This window comes from Passer domesticus, chromosome 19 (assembly GCF_036417665.1).
Source record: "Passer domesticus isolate bPasDom1 chromosome 19, bPasDom1.hap1, whole genome shotgun sequence".
Classification (NCBI taxonomy): Eukaryota; Metazoa; Chordata; class Aves; order Passeriformes; family Passeridae; genus Passer; species Passer domesticus.
The window spans coordinates 2,958,953-2,978,252 of NC_087492.1; the positions used below are offsets into that span (position 1 = coordinate 2,958,953).

General features: G+C 53.1%; 2 protein-coding genes across 12 annotated transcripts in view; both read right to left on the minus strand.

Annotated features, from left to right (window-relative positions):
• The window catches only part of DOC2B (double C2 domain beta), a 30,324-nt gene extending 29,662 nt beyond the window's left edge, over positions 1 to 662 (minus strand). Inside the window, exon 1 of the mRNA XM_064395053.1 lies at positions 90 to 662. Within this exon, the coding sequence (XP_064251123.1) occupies positions 90 to 423 (334 nt within the window). The 5' untranslated portion in view covers positions 424 to 662. The remainder of the gene's footprint in view (positions 1 to 89) is intronic.
• An 862-nt stretch (positions 663 to 1,524) lies between these two features.
• RPH3AL (rabphilin 3A like (without C2 domains)) overlaps positions 1,525 to 19,300 on the minus strand; it is a 47,670-nt gene continuing 29,894 nt past the window's right edge. For 2 of the 11 annotated variants that reach the window (XR_010349505.1, XR_010349496.1), the window contains 3 exons: positions 8,846 to 12,531; positions 6,505 to 6,666; positions 1,525 to 2,520 (listed from right to left, as the gene is read on the minus strand). Coding sequence is in view for 1 of the 11 variants with exons in the window: in XM_064395055.1 (XP_064251125.1) it covers positions 14,917 to 14,951 (35 nt within the window). In the remaining 10 variants the exon portion in view is untranslated. The other 9 variants (XR_010349504.1, XM_064395055.1, XR_010349499.1 and 6 more) reach the window with 8 other exon arrangements.

Consider the following 19,300-nt stretch of genomic DNA (forward strand, 5'->3'; position numbering starts at 1 on the left):
GAAGGGCTCCCCGGGATGGGCAGCCAGCCCTGGCACCCACCCCACGCCCTCAGCACCGAGCGAACTCCCCTGGAAACTTAGCAACTCACTGCAATCGTCGGACTCGTAGCCCTCGGGGTCCACCGCCTCGTCGGGCGCTTGGCTCTTGGGCGGCTGCTCGGCGGGCGTCGTTCCGTGCGCTCCGAAGAGCTGGTCCACATCCTCCTCATCCTCGCGGGGAGGCTCGGCGGGGCTGACCGAGGGCTGGCTGAGCGCGGGGCGCAGCGCGCTGCTGCTGCGGCCGACGGCGGCGGGCAGCCCGCGGGGGAAGCGGGGGAAATAATCCGAGATCTGCTTGATGGGCTTGATGGGGCCGGGGCAGACGTCAATGGCCATGTGCTCCTGGATACTTATGGTCATTTTCTCTCCTTTTCGGAGTGTCATGCATGCGGCTGTCGCTGCCAAGCCCCCCCGGAGAAGCCCGAAGTGCGGGAGAGGGAAGTTTCTGCCGGGGGCTGCGGGGGCAGCTGAGGAGGAGGATGAGGATGAGGATGGGGAGGCTCCGGGCCCCTTAGGTGGTTGTGGCGCCCTGAGCCTCGCTCGCCGCACGCATGCTGCTGCTGCCAGCCCTGGCGCTCGCACAGCCCCTGATCCTGCCAGCGCTGCCTGGGAATAAATGAGCGAGACAGAGAGACGGATAAGAGGCAGGGGGTGGGCTCTCGGGTGATGTCACCAGCTAGCAACAAAGCGGTTCCCAGCAGCGGAGGAATGAGGGCTGTGGCCGGCCTGCCGCCCCGGCCGCACGGCCAGCAGCGCGGGCAGCCGGCCCTGCCCCAGCCCGGCCACGGCCCCCGGCAGCGGTTGGGGTGATGGGGTGAAGGGAGGTGGGCTTTGATTCACCTCCCTGGTAAAAGCAGGGCTGGTCCCTGCCAGAGCCCTCCGGAGGGGCTCAGGTCACCGGGCAGGGTCAGGAGCCAGGGAAATGTGTCGCATCCCGGGGTGATGTGGAGAGGGGCAGTGACAGCCCCCAGGGACAGTGACAGCCCCCAGGGACCCCGACAGCCCCCAGGGACCCCGACAGCCCAGCAGGCTGTGCCAGGGAGATGCTGTGCCACATCCCGAGCCGGGGGCACGGGTGGCACTGCTGCCCACTCCCTGCAGCTCACAGGGGCAGGGACAGCCCCAGCTCGGATCCCTGCTGCCCCAGCCCACAGCAATGTCCCTTCTAGAGCTCAGCACCGGCTGGATGAGCTCCTGGAGCTGGGAACACACCCGGGATTGAAGAAACACTTGTGCCCTGCTCGTGGCCCGGGTGGCACAGCCCCTGCCAGCCGGCGTGTGGCTGTGCCAGGGAGCTGGTGCAGCATCACAGAGGGGCCAGGGATGGGCTGGGCCAGGGCTCAGCACCACTGTGGCCATGCCCAGCACCCCTCCTGCCCTCCCTGGGCATGGCCAGGGCCCCAGCAGCAGCCAGGGCAGGACAGGCTCCTGCCACAGGCTCCCTGGAAAATGCCGAGCAGTGCTTTGCTCAGGGAGTTGGTCTCAAACTGCTGGTTTTACTCATCCCCCCTGTGTTCAAATCAATAAATCTGTGGCTTCACAAGGTGCTGGGAGTGGACTTTTCAGCAAGGAGTGCCAGAAGAGAAACACTGCGAGAAAATGATGCACAACCCTGCCCAAGTAACTCGCCCTGCCCAGGAAAATGTGTCTGAAGTATTTCAGAGGAGCAGCCTCTCTGCTGGCTCAGCTCTGGGGGGGTCTGGTGTGATCCTGGGACACTTGGCATGCTCTGGTCACCCACCCATGTCCAGCTGCCCACAGGCAGGCCCACCAGGTAACCTGACACATCCCTTAGCCATGCACACAGAGCTGCAGTCTCCTGCAGCCTGGCAGGCAGGTGATTATTAAAAACAAAGCTCTGCTCTTCAGAGGATTTCCCCCAAATCCCAACAAAATGACACCCAACCTTTCAGTCTACAGCAGAGTTCAGCTTTCATTCAGATTTTGGTAAATGTTAATGCACGTCTTTGAGTCATAACACGCTGACACCAGGCAAACGAACCTAATTTACTCCTCACAGGGAAGTGAATGTTTCTCTCCTGAAGCATCCAAACTTGTCACTGCTCTGTACCCAGACATGAAGCACTCCTGAGGATGATCTAATGACCTGGGAGAGCAGGAGGCAGCTCGCTGCTCCTTTGTGTCCCTGCTGTGTTTTCCCTCCGAGGTGGCTCCTGCCTGTTGCAGGTCTATCAGCAGATCCAGTCTCAGGGAGTTTAACCCCCTTCCCACATCCAAGGGCTCCCAGGACATGAATTCAGAGGGAAATTCCACCTGCTCTGCACGAGGAGGCTGAAAATCTCTCAGGTGGGCTGATGCTGGGTGGAAACATCACGGCAAGCACAAGGAGGTACCTCTGGATTTGGGTGTGCTCCTCCACTCAGGCTCCATCTTTGGGTGCAGCATGCAGGGTGTGGTGTGGGCTCAGACAGAATGAAGCAGAAATTGGGCCTGGTGCCCAGAAAATAGCAGCAATTTCCTCTAAGAAAGGGCAAATAAATAAATAAATAAAATCAAGTTACATGTGAGAGCCTAATGCTGTTACTACCATTACAAAAGCGTCATCGTTTCAAATGTTTCCTCCAAGGCCCAAATAGGCAAAGATTGTTTTACAGCACAGAAAATCAAGGCTCTGGGAATTAAGGTGAACCTCTGAGCTCTTCTTCCTCCTGCATCCACAGCCGGGATCAGGGCCCAGCAGCACCAAGTGAGAGATGCTCAGCTCACCCAGGGATTCAGAAGAGCAACAAGGGGACAAAAAAGGCAGAACTGAAGCAGACCAACTCCCTGAAGCTGGGCAGGTGTGTCCCCTAAGGGAGACCCCATCACCAGCCCTACAGACTGAGAGAAACCAAAACCAAGACCCACTGCTAACAGCCCAGGTGGGCCTTTGCAGTCCCTGCCCGATCCCAAGCCTACAGAAAGCAGCTGGAGCCTTTTCTAAGCCTTTAACGAGTCCCAAAGCAGCTTGGTCTTGATAAACCACACTTTTCCTGCCTTCCCACCCTGCCTGTTTCCTCCTGGAAACAGCCCATATGCACCCAGGGCTCCCCAAATGTGTCACACACGACAACACCGAAGGCGAAAGGGACAAAAATAGAAAGTTGGGCTGGAAGACAAAAGCAGGGCTTGCAGATACAAAGCCAGTTTCCAGGTAAAGCTCTTAATTCCCACCGTCTGTCTAATGCCCTGGAATGTGACTTGATTTGATCCCTGGCTCTGCTGGGGCCACCCTGAGCTGCTCTGCCCACGCACGTGGCCTCTGCTGCCCTCAGAGGGGGAGTTTGACTTCCCCACCAGCCCCCCAGGAAGAAGAGAGGGAGCTGAAATGTTAAAATGCCAATTTGAACCCAAGCTCTGCCTGGCAGGAAGCAAAGCCACTCTGGCAGGGCACAGGGGGACAGCCTTCAGGGAAGGGGGAGGTGGCCACCACAGAGCCAGCATCGAAGCAGGGATGGGATGAGAGCAATTGTGCCTGTCAAAATCCATGTTTTCTCCCAAGAAAACAAGATCCTGAGCTCAGTGACATTGTGCTTGGGGTGTGGGATGCAGGAGCTGTCACTCCAGCTCCAGCCCAGGCTCTGGAAACACCAAGGTTTTACTTTAAATGTTGTCCTGAGCAGGGGCACAAGCACAGGTTTAAAAAGCCTGTGGCACTCACTCTCCCTGTGCCAGCTTTCCTCTGGAGCTGCCCTGCAAAGGGGCAAACAGGAGGAATGTTCCTACAGCCCCCAAAACTGCAGCACACGGATTAAACACACACCCAAAACCACAGGCTGTCCTCAGGACACACTTCAACAATTTCCTTACAAATGCTCAGCATCAAGTTCTGCTGTTCCAGGTTTAGATCCAGAAGAGCAGGGGCTGATCCCAGTCTGATCAATTCATTTCCAAATGGAAAGCCCAGCAGCAGGCTGGCACACCCCATTGCTTGCCAGGGATTCACCCACTGGTTCTTCATTTATTTGTTTGCCAGCTCAAAATCTCTCTGAGCCCCCTGCCCTGCTGGTGCTGCTGGAGAGAGCACAAAGAGATGGTGCCAAATTAAAGCCCTCACCACCTCTGGATCTCATCCTTGACCTCGCAGAGGTGGTACAGGGAGGTTGGTCAGTGTCCCCAGGGAGGTGACACCAGCCTGCATGGCCCTAGCTGGAATTTTGCTCTTCCCAACCATTTTTAAGCCTGAAAGTCCCCACAGCTGTAGGCAGGAAAAGGTGCCAGCAGACACCACCAGCTCAATCTGGCTTCAGGGGCAGGACTGGGGGGTATCAACACTGCCAGGGTATGCCAACACTGCTGGAAGAGACCCCTCCATCCCTCCAGGGTGACTCAGGACTGGCCCTGCCTTCATCTCCCCTGGCTGGGAGGTATGAAACATATTTTTTATTTCTTCCAATGAGCTTAGCTGCAGCATGGCTGTGTGCATGGGAAGGGGGTTAATTGAAAAGCAACGTGTGCCTGGCTCCTTGGCTGGCTCGGGGCTCTGGCTCCTGGCTGACACACAGCTCCTGGCAGCCTCCCCTCAAAGATCCCTGCCCTCCTCTGCTGGGGAGCCTTGGCTGAGCCCACCCAGTGCACTGCACTCCTTACCTGCTCAAACAGCCTCTGCATTTGCTAAGTAAAGCAATAATCATAATGGTGATAACTGGGAAACTTGGCCAAAATAATCCTAAGGAGCTTATTCCAGGCTGTGCTGATTACGGCTCCCCAGCAGTGCTGATATCCCAGTGCACCCTGGCCCCCACTGCTCCTCTGCTTGGATAATATCTGAAGTTATCTGTGCTCCAACAGGCCCTGCTAACAGCCATTATTTGACCAGATTTAACCAGCAATTACTAGCTGTGAACAAAATCACTGTGGTGGAATACAACCCACATCCTTTTTACAACACAGACACAAACAAACCCTTGCATTAAGCCAGGCAAGGGCCAAATGCCAGCAGGGAGGAGCCCCTCTCCCCTCAAAATATTGCTTAAGGTTCCCAGAGAATTTATGAAACACCCAACCAGTGGCAAAGGAGGATGGAATCTTCCTGGCCAGCATTTTCTACCTGCAGATGGACCTGGCAAGGAGCTCCCAGGAGGAGGGAGGGAGAGAGGCACCAGCTCTCCCCGCATCTTCAGGATGGGCCCAGAATAGCTCTACTTTTGGTAGGGGCTGATGTTTAACGTTCAGCATATGTTGCCATTTCCATGGGAATCCCAAAATAGTTGGTGTTTTCTTTTGTCATTTCAATGCCCTCGGGTTTTTTTGGAGTCCTGTGGAAGGTCTGCCCTCCTGCTGGGGAGGGGACCTGCTCTGCTCTGCTCCCTGACACCCCCCTGCCAGCACTCCAGGCCCCTGCCAGTCCAGCAGAGGGGACAACCAACCTCACTCTGTGCAGCAGAGCACAAATCCACCCAGGAATTCAGCAGGGTGGATCTGTGCACAGCGTGAGCTGCAGGAAAATCCACCCAAACAGTGCCCAGGATTGGAGTGACATCCAGCCTTGGGGCACAGCACTGCCAAGGGGGATTTTCCTAGGGATGAACCTTTTTGGAGTTTTTTCCTCAGATTTCTCTCCTGATCCCTGGGTTCTTCTGCACTCCAGAGCCTTGGCAGGGGTTTGCCATCACCAGGCTGGGCAGAGCCACCCTCTCACACGGCGCTGGGTCTGATTGTTGTGAGATAAATGCAGACCCACTGCCTTGCAATCAAGAGAGGGGAGACTTCTGTGCAGCATCAACTCCTATTAGACTAATTTTATCTGCTCTCAGTGCCTCCCCAAGCCGGAGTCAACATCCTCTGAGATTATCCAGCTGACTTGTCTTAGGAGTTTTTCCCTGTTTTTACCTCTTCCCGACTGTCTCCCAGCTGCAGGAGGATGACAACATTCCTCCTCAAGACTTTCCAGGCAGCCAGGAGCAAAGCCTGGTGTTAATTTTGCTGCAGCACCTGATCCTGTGGTGGCTGGGACACGAATGCTGGCCTGCAGAGCTGTGCTGGGGCTGGGCACTGCTGCCCCTGCACCCCCAGCTCTTCCCACTCCAGAAATGTCCAGGAACAGAGTTCCCATCAGCATTTAGGGCCCGGCCCCGTTGCCATGGAAATGGATAGACTTTCTGCTCACATTTTGGTGGGAAGAGGCATTTCAGGAGTCACAGCAGCTCCCCGAGTGAGCACAGGAGGAGCCAAGTGAGGGCAGAAAGCAGCAGAGCTCCAGAGAGGCACCGGGGGGAAAACTGCTCCCACCCCACGCTCCAGGAATTCAGAGCTGGATGCAAGCAGAGGGAAAAAATGCCACCAATAACCAGCAGCAGAGCGAGCTCCAGGGATTCACAAAATAACATCTTGGGTTTGCAGTATTAAAGAGCAATTTGGCTGCATTAAGAGAGCTCTAGAGCTGCTCCTCTCCCACAGCCACGTCAGGCTAATGACATCCTGTCAAAAGCAATCCACCCAAACCCCCCTGTGCCATCCCTGTACCTGTCACAGCTCTGGGGCAGCTCTGTCCTGGCTGCTGCTCCTCCCAGGGCTGGAGATGTCCTGTCCATGCCTGGATCATGGGGCTGAGCCATGAGGGAATGATCCATCCTGGGTGCCAGGGCGTTTTCCTGGCCCCATCCACAAATCCCAGCATCGTGCCAACTTTAAAAAAAACCAACAAAAATGGGAGAGAAAGAAGAGGAGCAAGAAGAGGAGCAAGAAGAACAAAAAACCCCACAGATTCACAGTGGGACCAGGTTGCTGGAGAGGCAAACAACCCCAGACTCCCTGAACCAGGCAGGGCTGCTCACACGAGCACCACAAAAACAAACTCGCGGCAGCACCTGCGGGTCAGCAGGGAAGAAATTGAGGCCACAGCCCAGCCAAGCAGATTCCTGCCTGGAGAGCAGCAGTCCTGGCAGGGCTGAGCAGCCAGGCCAGCCTGCAGGATGCTCTCAGACCCACGGGCTATTCACTGCCTGACCTTATCTCACCCCACTCAGGACAAAGTTCCTCCCCATTGCAGGGAACCTTGAGTGTTTTCCAGCTCTGGGGTGATCCAGGGAAAAGAAAACTTTGGAGCAAAGAAAACCCACCAGCTGAAAAAAATGCCAGAGGGAAGAGGTAGCATTCCTCAAACACAAACTTTAGAATGATCACTGTTGATGGGGGCACCTCCCAGGTCATTTAGCAGCCAGAGGAGTCACTAGATGGCCCTGCTAGCCCAGTTCATCTGATCACAGCACGGATATTGAGGAATGCTGCTTTGGCTGCCCTGCAGGAGCTGGGAAAGCTGCCCCAGGGCTGCTCCTGCCAGGAGGGACCTTGAGGACAGCTGGCAGCCAGGTGACACCTTGGCCAGGACATGTGGCACCCCACAGGCAGGCGAAGGGTCCTTGCTGGTGCCACCATGCCCTGGATGTCCCCTTCCCTCCCCAAGAGTGCTCCGGGGCTGCTGGAAAGCTCAGCGTGCTCCTGTTGACAGTGATGGGTGTAAGACACAGGGAACCATATTAATGAACCCCGTGCTGCTGGATAATCATGACATTAGCCTTATTGGATTAGAACATTTGCATAATTCGGGCACGAGCTGCTACCTGCACGGAGACATATGTTTACATGAATTTACATGCCATTTGCATCCCTGATGAAGCTGCATCCTCAGCAGCCTGCAGGCTGACCAGCCATGGTGCATTTCCAGCTCTCAGGGACCATCCCAAACCACCCAGGCGCAGGCAAACAGCAAAATTTTCCCTCCTCGAGGTGTTCCTCACAGAGGTTGCACCTCATTTTGCCCCTTATCCATCCCCAGCCTCAGCACTGGGGTCACCCAGGCTAAAGTTGTCCTTCCCCAGCTCCCACAAGGTCCTGCTGCCTCCCAGTCCCAGGATAAGGGGCAGTTGAGTCCATGCTACTCACAGCTGTGAAAAGGGATCCATAAAACACTCCCGGCAGGCTGCAAGGCTCAGGATTTAAGAGGCCAATAAAGGGAGCCCAAAATGAACTCCTTTTTCTGTCTTTTTAAATCACATGCTCTTTGATTCCATTACTTGATTTTATAGGGAAGGGGGAGGGAGATTCAATTATTTGATTCTTGATTTCTCAGCGTAGAAATACGGACTGTGCAACCCCAGAAATACAAAAATCCCTTCAAAGCAGCATCACAACAATTTGGTGGCAACATCAGGTTTATGGAGCTGTAAGAAATCAGCAGTTTCCCCTCCTGGGCTCCTCAGCAGAACCTGCTCCAGCACGAAAGGAGTGCAGTGATGTCTGAGCACAAAGTCCTGCAGCCCACCCACAAAATTACAGGCTGACAGGTGGCACTGCCTGGCTCTGTGTCCCTGAGTGCTTCCCTAGGGCAGAGCTGCTCAGGGAATCAAAGAATGCCTTCAGAACCCTGGAATTATGATTTGGGGGGAGCAGGAGCTGCACACTCATTCCTAGGCATCTCCAGCCCCCAAAAAATCACTGCTGGCTCCTTCCAACTGACAGCAGGACCAGCCCAGGGGTGTCCAAACCACTTCCATCCAGGTTCGGGGTAACCACAGCAAATTCCAGGGATTTATCTCTGAGTGCTGGCCTGCAAGATACAGACAGCTAAAACCCAAAAGTGCCTTTGGGATTGAACCCACCTGAACCCATCAGCAGCAAACCCTGCAGGGATTCCTGCTGGCAGGTTCTCCTGGGGTGCTGTGAGCTGGAGCAGCCCTCTCTCCCCTTTCCTGGTGCTGCCACGCCAACAAAAACTCAAATGGAGTTTTGGGGTCTGCTCACCCAAACCCGCTGCCTCCTCTCCTGAAGGAACTGGAAGGAAAAGGAGCATTAAGGAGCTGCTCACCTGGGTGAATCCAAGCCTGGGGGGTTGGCTGTGTCTTGAGGAAGGTGAGGAAGGCAGCCTGGCCCCCACCCACCACCTTTTCCACTCCCTGCTCACCTTCAAAGCCTGGCATTTAGCTCATCCCTGCTTCAGCTACTCAGGCTGTTAAATGGGCACAGTTTCACTCCTAAAAGCCATGTCAAAACTCTGGGAAACCTTGATCCTTATTTTAAGTGGAGTGCATTGTATTTCACCCCAAAGCTCAAGAGAAACAGAAACAAACCCAGCAGAGAGGCTGGGGGGACTCTCACCTCCACAGGAGGGACATCACCCGAATTTCTGGCTGAAAAACTCCTGCTTTGGAGGAAGAACACGCTTGATTTTGCCACCAGGTGCCAAAGGCAGCTGCTAAGTGCCACAGGAGCGAGGCAGGAGCCCAAAACCGGCAGCAGGAGGAGGGAGCAGGGAGCTGGAGCATCACTGCTGGGATCTGGGCTCGGGCAGAGCCCTGGAATTATCGATGGGACACTGGCTGGAGGCCACTGCAGTGTTTGACCAGCTCACAGCTGGACACAGCAGATAGCAGGAGAAAATTCAACCCCTTTTTCCCTCACCTCTCCAGCAGGGCTGCCTCAAAAGGAGGAGGGAGGAAAGGAAACCCAGTTCATTAATTCTGCTGCTGTTCAGCAGCTCCTGGCCCTGAATCTGCCCAGGCTGGAGGTGCTGAGGATGGGGAGGGGCAGGATCAGGGGATCTCTGGCACAGTGGGAGAGAGCCCAGGGAGCCAGGCAGGTTTGATTCCACCTGAGGAGCAGCAGCAGAGCTCAGCCCCACCTGGGTCAGGGTGGGACTGAGCCCCCTGGGGCATCCCAGCCCCACTGAGGGCTGGCTGTGCTGCCCCATTAAGCAAAACCCCTTTTCTGCCTCTGGAGTCTGACCCACCTCCAAAATACATCAGGACTGAGCCTGTGCTGCAAAAACCTGACTCCTGCACGCCTCCCTCTCCACAGAGGCAATGTGCCAGGCTGCATCTGATTTCTTCTCTCCCCTTGCAGCCCTTTCACCCTCCTTTCCCTATCTTGGAGGAACAGATGCACCCATTCATAACCAAGCAGAAGAAAGTGTGAATTTGCCTTCCCCACTGCAGTGCAGCTGGCAAAGCACAGGAGGGAAAATGATGTTTTGCACGAATACAGAAATTATCTGCACTGATCTTATTAAGCTTGAATGGGGAAGCGGCAGAAAAAGAAAGGAGGGAAGCGAAAGGCATTGTTTGGGTGTAGCATCATTATTGTTTATCCTCTCCAAGCACTCCATCATCCTAATCCCAGCATCTCCCACGGTGACAGGTCAGGAGCAGAGATCTGTGAGACAGCACCATGCACAGCCTGCCTGAGGGATGCAAACCTGGCAAGGCAGCGCCTCGGGGGAAGCCTCACCTGCAATTCCCAGGCAGCTCACAAACATTTTCAGTGTTGAAAATACCCACGTGGCACCAATTAGCACCAGAGCACTGGGATAGGCAGGGGTGAGGGGGAAACAAAGGCTCAGGAACTCCCCAACCCACACCCTCACTGGGATATTCGTATTTATCACAGGAATAAGTCCCATGCCGAGATGCCCAGGACACAAGAGCCAATTGCTCATGCCACAGGCAGCACAGCAACTCTGGCAAGTACAGCAAAACAATCACAAGGTGGAAATTCGAACAGAACACAAGTCACCTGCTATCCAAACTGGGGGAATTTGGCAAGTTTCCTCCTCAGCACTCACCACATCAAGGCTGCTCAATGATGCTAATTAAACAGGTCCCTCCCAGACACAGCCTGGAAGATTTACATCCCTCATTTGCATTTCTCAGTTAATTTTTCTTTCCTCCAAGGCACCGTTTGAACGGCCACGGTGTGATTGCTCGGAGGGGGTTGATTTTGCAGGAGTGCCATTTGAAGATGAAGGGCTGTCCTGTCAGCAGCCCCAGGGCTGCTCCTCCTGCCCCTGCTCTCCCACAGTGGGGCTCAGGTGGGCACTGAGATTTTCTTGGTCTCTTGGGCTTGTTTTCACCAGCTGGGAAATAAAGAATGCTGGAATCAGCTGCTCTGGGTGATCCAGCTGCTGTCCCAGGGGCTGGGAATGGATCAGAATGGGGATTCTTTTGAGGATGAGTCTCTGAAATACCCAGCAGCAGTGCAGGACCAGTCTCAGAGCTGTGATGTCTCCACCCAGCTCCCAAATCCAGTCCCAAAACCTGAGACCAGGGCAGCTCCAGGGGCTGCTCCCACGGGATGGGACAGCAGGGCTGCAACAGAAATTTGTATAATTGCAAATAACTAAAGCAGCCAGGGTCCCGTGGGAATTTGTCAGCTCTGAAATCACAGGTCAGGCACACTCGGGGGAGGCGTCTCTGCCAGCAGCCCTCTCCTGATAAGGCTCTGATCAGCAGCAAGTCACCAGGCTGGTAAGAAGTGGGAGGAGGTGACAGCTGGCATCCTGCTCCTGTCTGCTCTGCCCTGGAGTGAAGGCAAGGTCCTCATTCCTGCATCCCTGAACATGCTGCTGGCAGAAGAAAGGGTCAGGGAGGAGTCTGGCTGAGGAACTCGGGATGAACGTGTCCCTCAAGGTGCTGACCCATCACTGACCCATCACCTGCTGGAAGTCTCATTTTGTGAGTGCAGCATCAGCCCCACCAAAAGCTCCCCTGAGCTGTGTCCATCACAGCCACCTGCAGAACAGGGCTGTGATGGGTCTGGGGGGCAGCCTGGACAGCAGCCTCCAGGGTGGGGAGGAACAAAGGGATGGGAGGAAGAAAAGGGAGAGGGGAACTGCTGAGACACCCCAGCCCTCTCCCCTGGAAGGAAACAACTTCTGGGAGGGGAGGGGAGAAACTGCTGCCAAGTTCAGTTTCACAAATGCACTCCAGAGGTTGTTTGCCAGTTTGTGCCACTGTCCAAGCCCTCCTGCAGGCTCTCAGACCCAGCAGTGGCCAGAACCAGGTTGCCCAAACACCATCTGGTCATGCACTGGCTCTGGCCACGCCGGACGTGCAGGTGGCTCTGACGGGGGAAGCACTGCCCTCCCCTCCCAAAACAAAGTGTCAAAGCCAAACAGAGGAGCCTGGCAGTCCACAGGCAGCGTTTCTGCCTCGCAGAGATCCCACAGCTGACTCTCCCATCTGGTGGCTGTTGTCATGGCAAGCAGAGAGGGGAAGCAGCAGCACAAGAGCTGCTCAGTCCTTGACACGCTCCATCCTTGGCCTGATGGCAGCTCCCCAGCAGAACAATCCCAACAGCAATTACTGAGGAGCTTTTAGAAAGCAAAAACAGATTAAAAAGCTATTTGAAACCTTGAGGCTGAATGCTGAGGGAACAGGAGAGCCAGGGCTGTGTGAGCTCAGCAAACAATGAGGAGACACAGAGACACTTTTTGGTGGGGCAGCTGAATGGAGCCTGCTTGTCACCGAGCCTCGGGGACAGCACTTGACAAAGGGACAATTGCTGCTGCTTTGTGAGTCTTGGTTGCAGTGTGGAAAACCTTCAGGGAGGGGCTGAGGAGCTGATCTGTGCCCCTGCCAGCACCAGTGCCAGGCACAGAGGAGGGGACAAGACTAAAGGTGACTTTCAAGTGCAGGATTCAATTAAAGTCCAGCCACACCAGTCACAATTCCACTGGCTGGGTTATTGTCTTGCCTTGCTGGAGGATTTGGAGAGTATCTACAAAAAAACCCACTTTTTTACTGTTTCACAAATAGCAAAAGCTTTATTGTTTCCAGTAGTAAAACACCACATAAAAGTTGTGAGGGGTGGAGATGAGAACAAGAAAATAATAAACACAAATGACCAGAGCAGACTAAACACATTCACTGAGCTCTTCTTGCCCACATTGAGCTGGCTCAAAAAACAGGTACAGGTTTAGGATAATATTCCAACAAAAGCTACAAAACACAACCAAGAGAATCACCACAAAGGGAAAAGTGGTCTTCAAAATAAAACAGTGCACAGAGCAGCAGATGTTCCTCTATCACATTCAGTTGTGCCTGGATCACATTGTCAGGACCAGATCCTTCCCTCAATCCAAGAAGAGTCTTTCCACAGCAGATTGGACAATTCTGGTTCAAACTCAGGTGGAATTACCCCATGGAGTTAAAATACAGAGGTAAGAAAGAAAAGGTTTCAGTCTCACTAGCACCAGAGCAATGTCAAATTTATCTCTGAGGGTGTTTTATAAAAGCTGGACTCAGTTAAAAATCAAGCTGATGCTTCACAGTGGCACAGCAAGGATTGCCAGGCTCCTGTGCAGAGCTGGCACCCCTTGGTGTGGGAAATGAGAGTGGGAATGGGGACATGGGTGACCTGCCTGCCCTGCCCTGTGGTGAAGCACAGGGGACCCAAGGAGACCTAGAAATGACACTCATGATTTTAAAAGCTCTTTCCAACTCAGTAGAGCTGGTGATGACAAAGGAACAGGTTTAAAGAAAATAGAGTCAATTCCTGAAAGTCTTTTCCCTTCTCCTTCTGCTGTGGAATTAACGTTGGCTGGCAGGCCAGGCTCTCTGAGGCACTGCAGGAACGAGCAAGAAAAGCCTCACCTGGACTGCCAAAAGCTTCAAGGCAAACAGAACTCTTTTTGGTGCCTAAACACACTGGAAACTGAAGACCCTACAGCTCTGAGAAGAAACAGCCCTGAAACCACAGCAGCACTTCAGCAAAAGCTGACAGCTGGAGCTCCTTCCTCACAAACAGCTGATGGTTTTGGCATTACCCATTCCACAGATGCAGTGAATGGCCAGGTTAACAACAGAGCATGCCATAAAACATCCCTCAGTGGAGAACAGCCTCATCCCCTGCTCTCCCCAACACTGATGGTGTGGACCTCACACTCAGTGATTCCTTTTTCTGCCATCTCAGGGAGCCCAAGGGCTCCAAAGGTTTTGTTTCCATTTGTAAAAGGGCAGGAACAGACCCCAGAGGAAGGGTTGGAAGCATTTCACCAGCAAGCTGCCACAGCACATGAACTGGGGCAGCAGTGAGGGAATGGCCCCTGTTGGGCCCTGCTCATTTGGAAAGCGAGTCAGGGATTGATTTCCCATCTCCTGCCCGAGTGTTCCAGCACCCAATCTCATTTATCTTCATACTGCAGCCATTTGTAAGAACACACACTACATGCACACAGAGTGCCCAGAGCAAAGGAAAACAGAACAAAAGAGAAATAACCAGGGGAAAGGCTGACATTAATGGGCACAAATTGCCTTCAACTCCGTGATTTCAGAGGGAACTTTTTGGAATCCTTTGTTTCTTCATAATAGACAGGTCAGCTCCAAAGCATTTCATAAAATCCACAAACTCCCAGTGTGGGTTTTGTTCAGGCCTTCAAAGATCTAATTGCTCCAGAGATGTGAGGTAATTTGATTTTTCTCATCTGTCAGGCCTTAGAGGGAAATTGTCCATTCTGGGGGATAAGCAGGACCAGGGCATGCAGTTTTCAACAGCCTGACTCATGATGACACCACCAGAGTCAGCCAGATGCTCAAGACTTCCAGGAAAAAGGCAAAACAAAGGCCCTTGCTCATGTAAGGTGTGCACGTGGGAGGGGAATCTGCAGAGCTTTGCAGGATAAAGTCATTTGAAAGCTTTTATCCCATTTGGGCACTCACAGCCAGCTGGGCTGGGGGTGTGCTCCCCCCAGGAGCTGCAAATCTCCCCTGACCCCCACCCTCCCAGGAGCCAAGGGGAGTGAAAAAACCACAGCAAACTCCTTGGAGTGTTCCTTTACCCTGAGCAGAGAGGGAGGGAACAGAAGCACAGCTCCAGCAGGTCCATCACCAGGAGCTCCTGGCTCCTGATGCCCCCTCCAAAATCCAACCAGCACAAAACACCAGCAAACACAAGGAGCACCAGGAGCACCTTCCCCACGGGATCCACGGGCAAACCCCAGCCCCAGGCTCTCTGTGGGGCTCTCAGAGGACAGGCAGGGGCTGTCCCAGCTGCCACCGTGCCGCCAGCGCCTGGCACAACGTCACCACTGGCAGCAGCTCCTGTCTGGAGCGGGGTCTGAGGAGTGGCAGGATCCAGGAAAGAGCAGCTCCGTCTTCGCCCCCCTCAGAGCCGTGTCCTGGTGTGGGCCCGTGGTTTGCCTTCAAAACAAACAAAGGACAAAAGTTTTGTTTGGGAAGCAGCCAAGGGGAGAGACCCCACGCGGTTATTTCACGTCGCTTCTGTGCGCTCAGTGCCACTCTGAGAGCTCCCTAAAAATAATAAAGAGAACATCTATGCATCATTAGTCCAGCACTCAGGGCCCATTAGACTTGATTAAAGGAAGAAAAGCCAGGGGAAGGAAATGTGGAAAGGAGGAGAAATGAGGAGCTGTGCTGCTAGAAGTGCTCCTTCAGTACGTGCTCCCCAGGCCAGAGAGGAAACCAAAGCTCAGCTCTGGCAGATCTGCCTTGAGATCTTCCTGCTCTGGGCCAGGGACAGCAGCCACAGCACAGGGACAGCCCCAGAGCTGGGCACAGCACTGCCCTGCTCCACATTTGTCTCCTGTTGGCTGAACAACCTGGGCTGATCCCTTCAGGCTCTGCTGGGACACTCTGCTCCTCCTCTTGGAGAGAGGACAGGGGAACCACAGCATTCGATGTAAATTGTTCAAGGCACCAGGAGTCCCAAAGCAAATTCCTCCCAGCAGCTGCTGCCTGGCATCCCTGCTAAAAGATAACCACAGAACCTCTCTGTGTGCTTACAAAGACTCCCAAATCCAGGCTTTTCACTTCTCCCCCTGCTCTTCCCTTCCTGCTTTGTTTGCAAAGCTGACATCCACTCCTGCCCTTGGTGCTTTGTGCAAAATGCTGAATGGAAAGTTGGAGTGAATGTATTGCAGAGGGCAGAGAATGAGGCTGAGGAGGTGGGGACAGGAGGCCAGGCTGGCTGCTTGATCAAAGACCAAAGCACAGACCTCTGCAGGGGAAAGAAGGCACAAAAATAGGAGTTTCATCCTCAGCAGCAGACTTGTTTTCTGATATATTGAGTGAAAGAGCCGAGAGAATGAATCTTTGTCATCCCTCTATTTTGAAGGAAGAAGCCTTCAATTTAAAACTCCATAAAGAGTTACAGGAGTAGTGAAAGTAATTTATTTTTTAGTTACTCGAGCCTTTATTTGCTGAACTCCAAGGCAGGCTTGAAAGAGCTGGAAATGTTTTGCTTCTACCACTCGAGGATGAAAATATTTTAATTCCCTCAAACACGGAAGGGGGCACAGGCTTCTCCTGAGGTTCATATTTACAAATGTATTGTATCTGGAATGCAAACTTTGAATCATTTCCTAATGCTGCCACTACCCAAAGCTATGTTTTATTTATAAGTACAGCAGGACCACTTGGTGCTCTGTGGAAGGGAGGAGGCAGAGACAGCTCAAAGCTCCTCAGCCATGAAGGCACAATTCAATTTCTTCACTTTGGGGAAGACAGACAACTTATCCTCCTTGGCAGCAGAAAAAACTCAATCCCAGCGAGCTCTGAGCAAAAAATGTGGTGAGGCAGCCAGTGAAGGGAGCAGAGGCTGGGATGGGTGTGGGTGAGGGTCTTCCCTTCACATCTGACCCCTCTGTCCTTCCCAAACTGTGCCCTAAATGCAGGCACAGGGAGGAGGAGCAGGGATTTCCCACCTCTCCCAGCCTGATGCAAAACCAGCCCTGGAAATCCACACTAACAAGGAACAAGTCTGAAAACATTTAAGCAACTTTCTCACCAAGCACAGGAAAACAAAAGTCAACTCCCCAAAGACTGCCATGAAGCAAGTAATTAAAGAAATTACTACCTCATTTGGAGCCTAATTACTGTTAGGACATTTTTTTTTTCTTCCTATATGGAACGGAGTAGTCAGACCCACTGAAGCAAAATGTTACCTCCTCATGGTCCCTGAGGGAGCAAAGCAGACATCTGAGAAGAAGAATGGAAGTGAAAATAGAAGTTAATGCTTTAACTTCAAAGATGCCCAGAGAATTTCCTGCCACGACAATAATGCTGGATGGCTCTGCCTGGCTCATGTATTAACAGCTTGAATATTTATGAGCAAAAGTGGATGCCTAGCCCAGCCAGGGAGGCACTGAGCCCACAGAGAGACACCACCTCATTCCTAAATCCAGTCAATTCCTGAAAGACAGGGCATAAATCTCCCCAAATTAGAGAGAGCTGGAAGCAGCACTCCCTGTCCACCTCCCTCAGCTCTGCTCAGCCTCTCCCAGCACAAAGGAGGCACCCAGGAGATGCAGGAGAAGGGTTCAGGCTGGACCTGGTGACATCTGGGGATTTTTTCCAGCAGGTCTCACCCTGTGCCTGCAGACCAGAACATTTCTCACCCTCAGCAGGCAGTGCCACCCCCATCTCAGCCCCCAGCCCTGTTTAACGTGGCTCTGTTGAGGTGCCAGCTGCTGCACCACTCTTTAAGTATTAATGATTTAGACAACACATTGGCAAGCAGGCAGGGATGGGGAGGCTGTGATTTGCACTCGCTCATTAGCTTCTCTCCTGGCTGCCTCTCAGACCTGATTCCAGCAGGAATCTGAGCTTCTCCAGCCCCACAGCCCGTGCCAGGCTCGTTCCCCACTCCCCAGCCAGCTGCTCATGGAACAGCCAGCAGGATTCACCATTTCTGGGACAGATTCCTCAGAAGATGCTGAGAGCACACCCAACAGTGCAGAACTTGCTGCTGATCTGAGGGGAGATGACTTTGGTTTCATTTACCCCCTGCAGCAGCCCCCAGCTTGGATTTGTTATTTCCATTAAAAGCTCCCCCTGGGCTAATGAAAACTACTGTAAGATATTGATTATTTCTTTGTTTCATTCTGTTTAATACTCCCCTTCCTTAATAAAAACATCATAATTAACACAAGTGAGGATTTTGCTCCTTTTTAAGGCATCTCTCAGCATCAGCTGTGCAGCCAGAACAAGGTGAGTCACCTGCCCTAGCTGGGAGCAAGTAAGAGGGAAAAGGAAGACTGTGCTTCTTCCATATGTGCAAATTTAATTTTCTTTAGGATAAAACGTTCTTCAGGACAATGAGTGTGTGACCTTTCTCTTGAAAGCTATCACGTCAGAGCAGGCACCTCCAGGAACTGGAGCTTCAGAAGCAGAAGGAACAGCAGCCCCTCAAAAACTGGGGCTTTTGAAAGGCTTTGAGAGCAGGTGGTAAAAAAGAAAATTTAAAAATAATAAAACTGGCAGCCTCTCAACTCACCACTCTTCTGAAACTTTGGCTCATGGGCTGAGGTTGCCTAAATCCCAGTGCAGCTCTGACAATGAGTCATTTTATGACAAACTCCAGGCTTCATTATCTCCCTCAGCAAAGCCCAGGCGGAGCTGGAGCAGCGCGCTGGAAACCTCCAACTTCTCCTCAAGAGCTCCTTGTCCTCCCCTGGCCCAAACCCTGCTGCTGGCTTGGCCTTCAGGCTGAAAGAGCTCAGGACAGTGAGAGCAGCTGCTTTTGCAGCACCTCTCCCCAGTTCCCTGCTCTGGAGGTGGCCTGGGATTTCAGGATGCTCTGAGAAGCCGCACTTGGGAGCGGAGTTAGAGCAGAGGTGAGAAAAGAAGTGCAAAGAAAGAACAACACCTGAGGTGATAATATGGAGCAAAAACTGCTCCTGACAGGCTGTTCTAAAGGTGCAGAAAATCATCTTTTAGCAGCCCAATTCTGCAGCTGAGGACCAGCAGCTGAAATGAGGAAGGATCTTTGCCCCTTGCTCTGCTTTTGGGGCAGGGCAGAGCTCAGGGGATGTCCAAAAGCCAGGGAGATGCTGGGAAGAGTTTTGTCAGCCCTGACATCCAGCACCCACCACTCTAAATACATCCACAGGAAGAGCAGCCTCTGTTTGTTGGCAAAGAGAGGCACCCAAAGTGCTGAAATACTCACTGCTGATTTCCTGCCTCCCTGCCCAGATTTGGGGAGCCTGCACCAGAACTCTGCTCTGAACAAAGCAGCCCCTTCTGCAGGAATAGACTGAGAAATAAATGACCCCAGACATAAAAAAGATCTTTACAGAAACTCCCTAGGCAGCCAACCTGGCTTAACCTTTTCCTTAGCAGGATCCTCTCTGCATCTAAGGGCCAACTTTAACTGGGCTCAGGAGATTGCTCCAGTTTTCCTTTTTTTAAATATCAGCCCGTGCTGCCTGTCACTTCAGCTCTCCCCCATCTACAGGGAGATCCCACTGGAAAGATTTGACCCCTTGTGCCAAGCTTTGCATATGGAGTTTTTAGCAGGAGAAAGGGTTTTTTTCTTTTTTTTTTGGCCTCTGAAATAGAGTTTGCACTGTCATGGCCAGGCAGCAGTTGGCTCAAAGAGCAGGCAGAGAAGCTACAGAACACTGAGTACAAACACATTGTCCAGGAGTGGATCCATCCATCCATCAGAGGCAGCACCCAAAGGGTCACCTGCTGTCCACCAAACCCATTCCAAACCCAAGGACAACCTGCAGCTCCTCTCCACAGGCAGC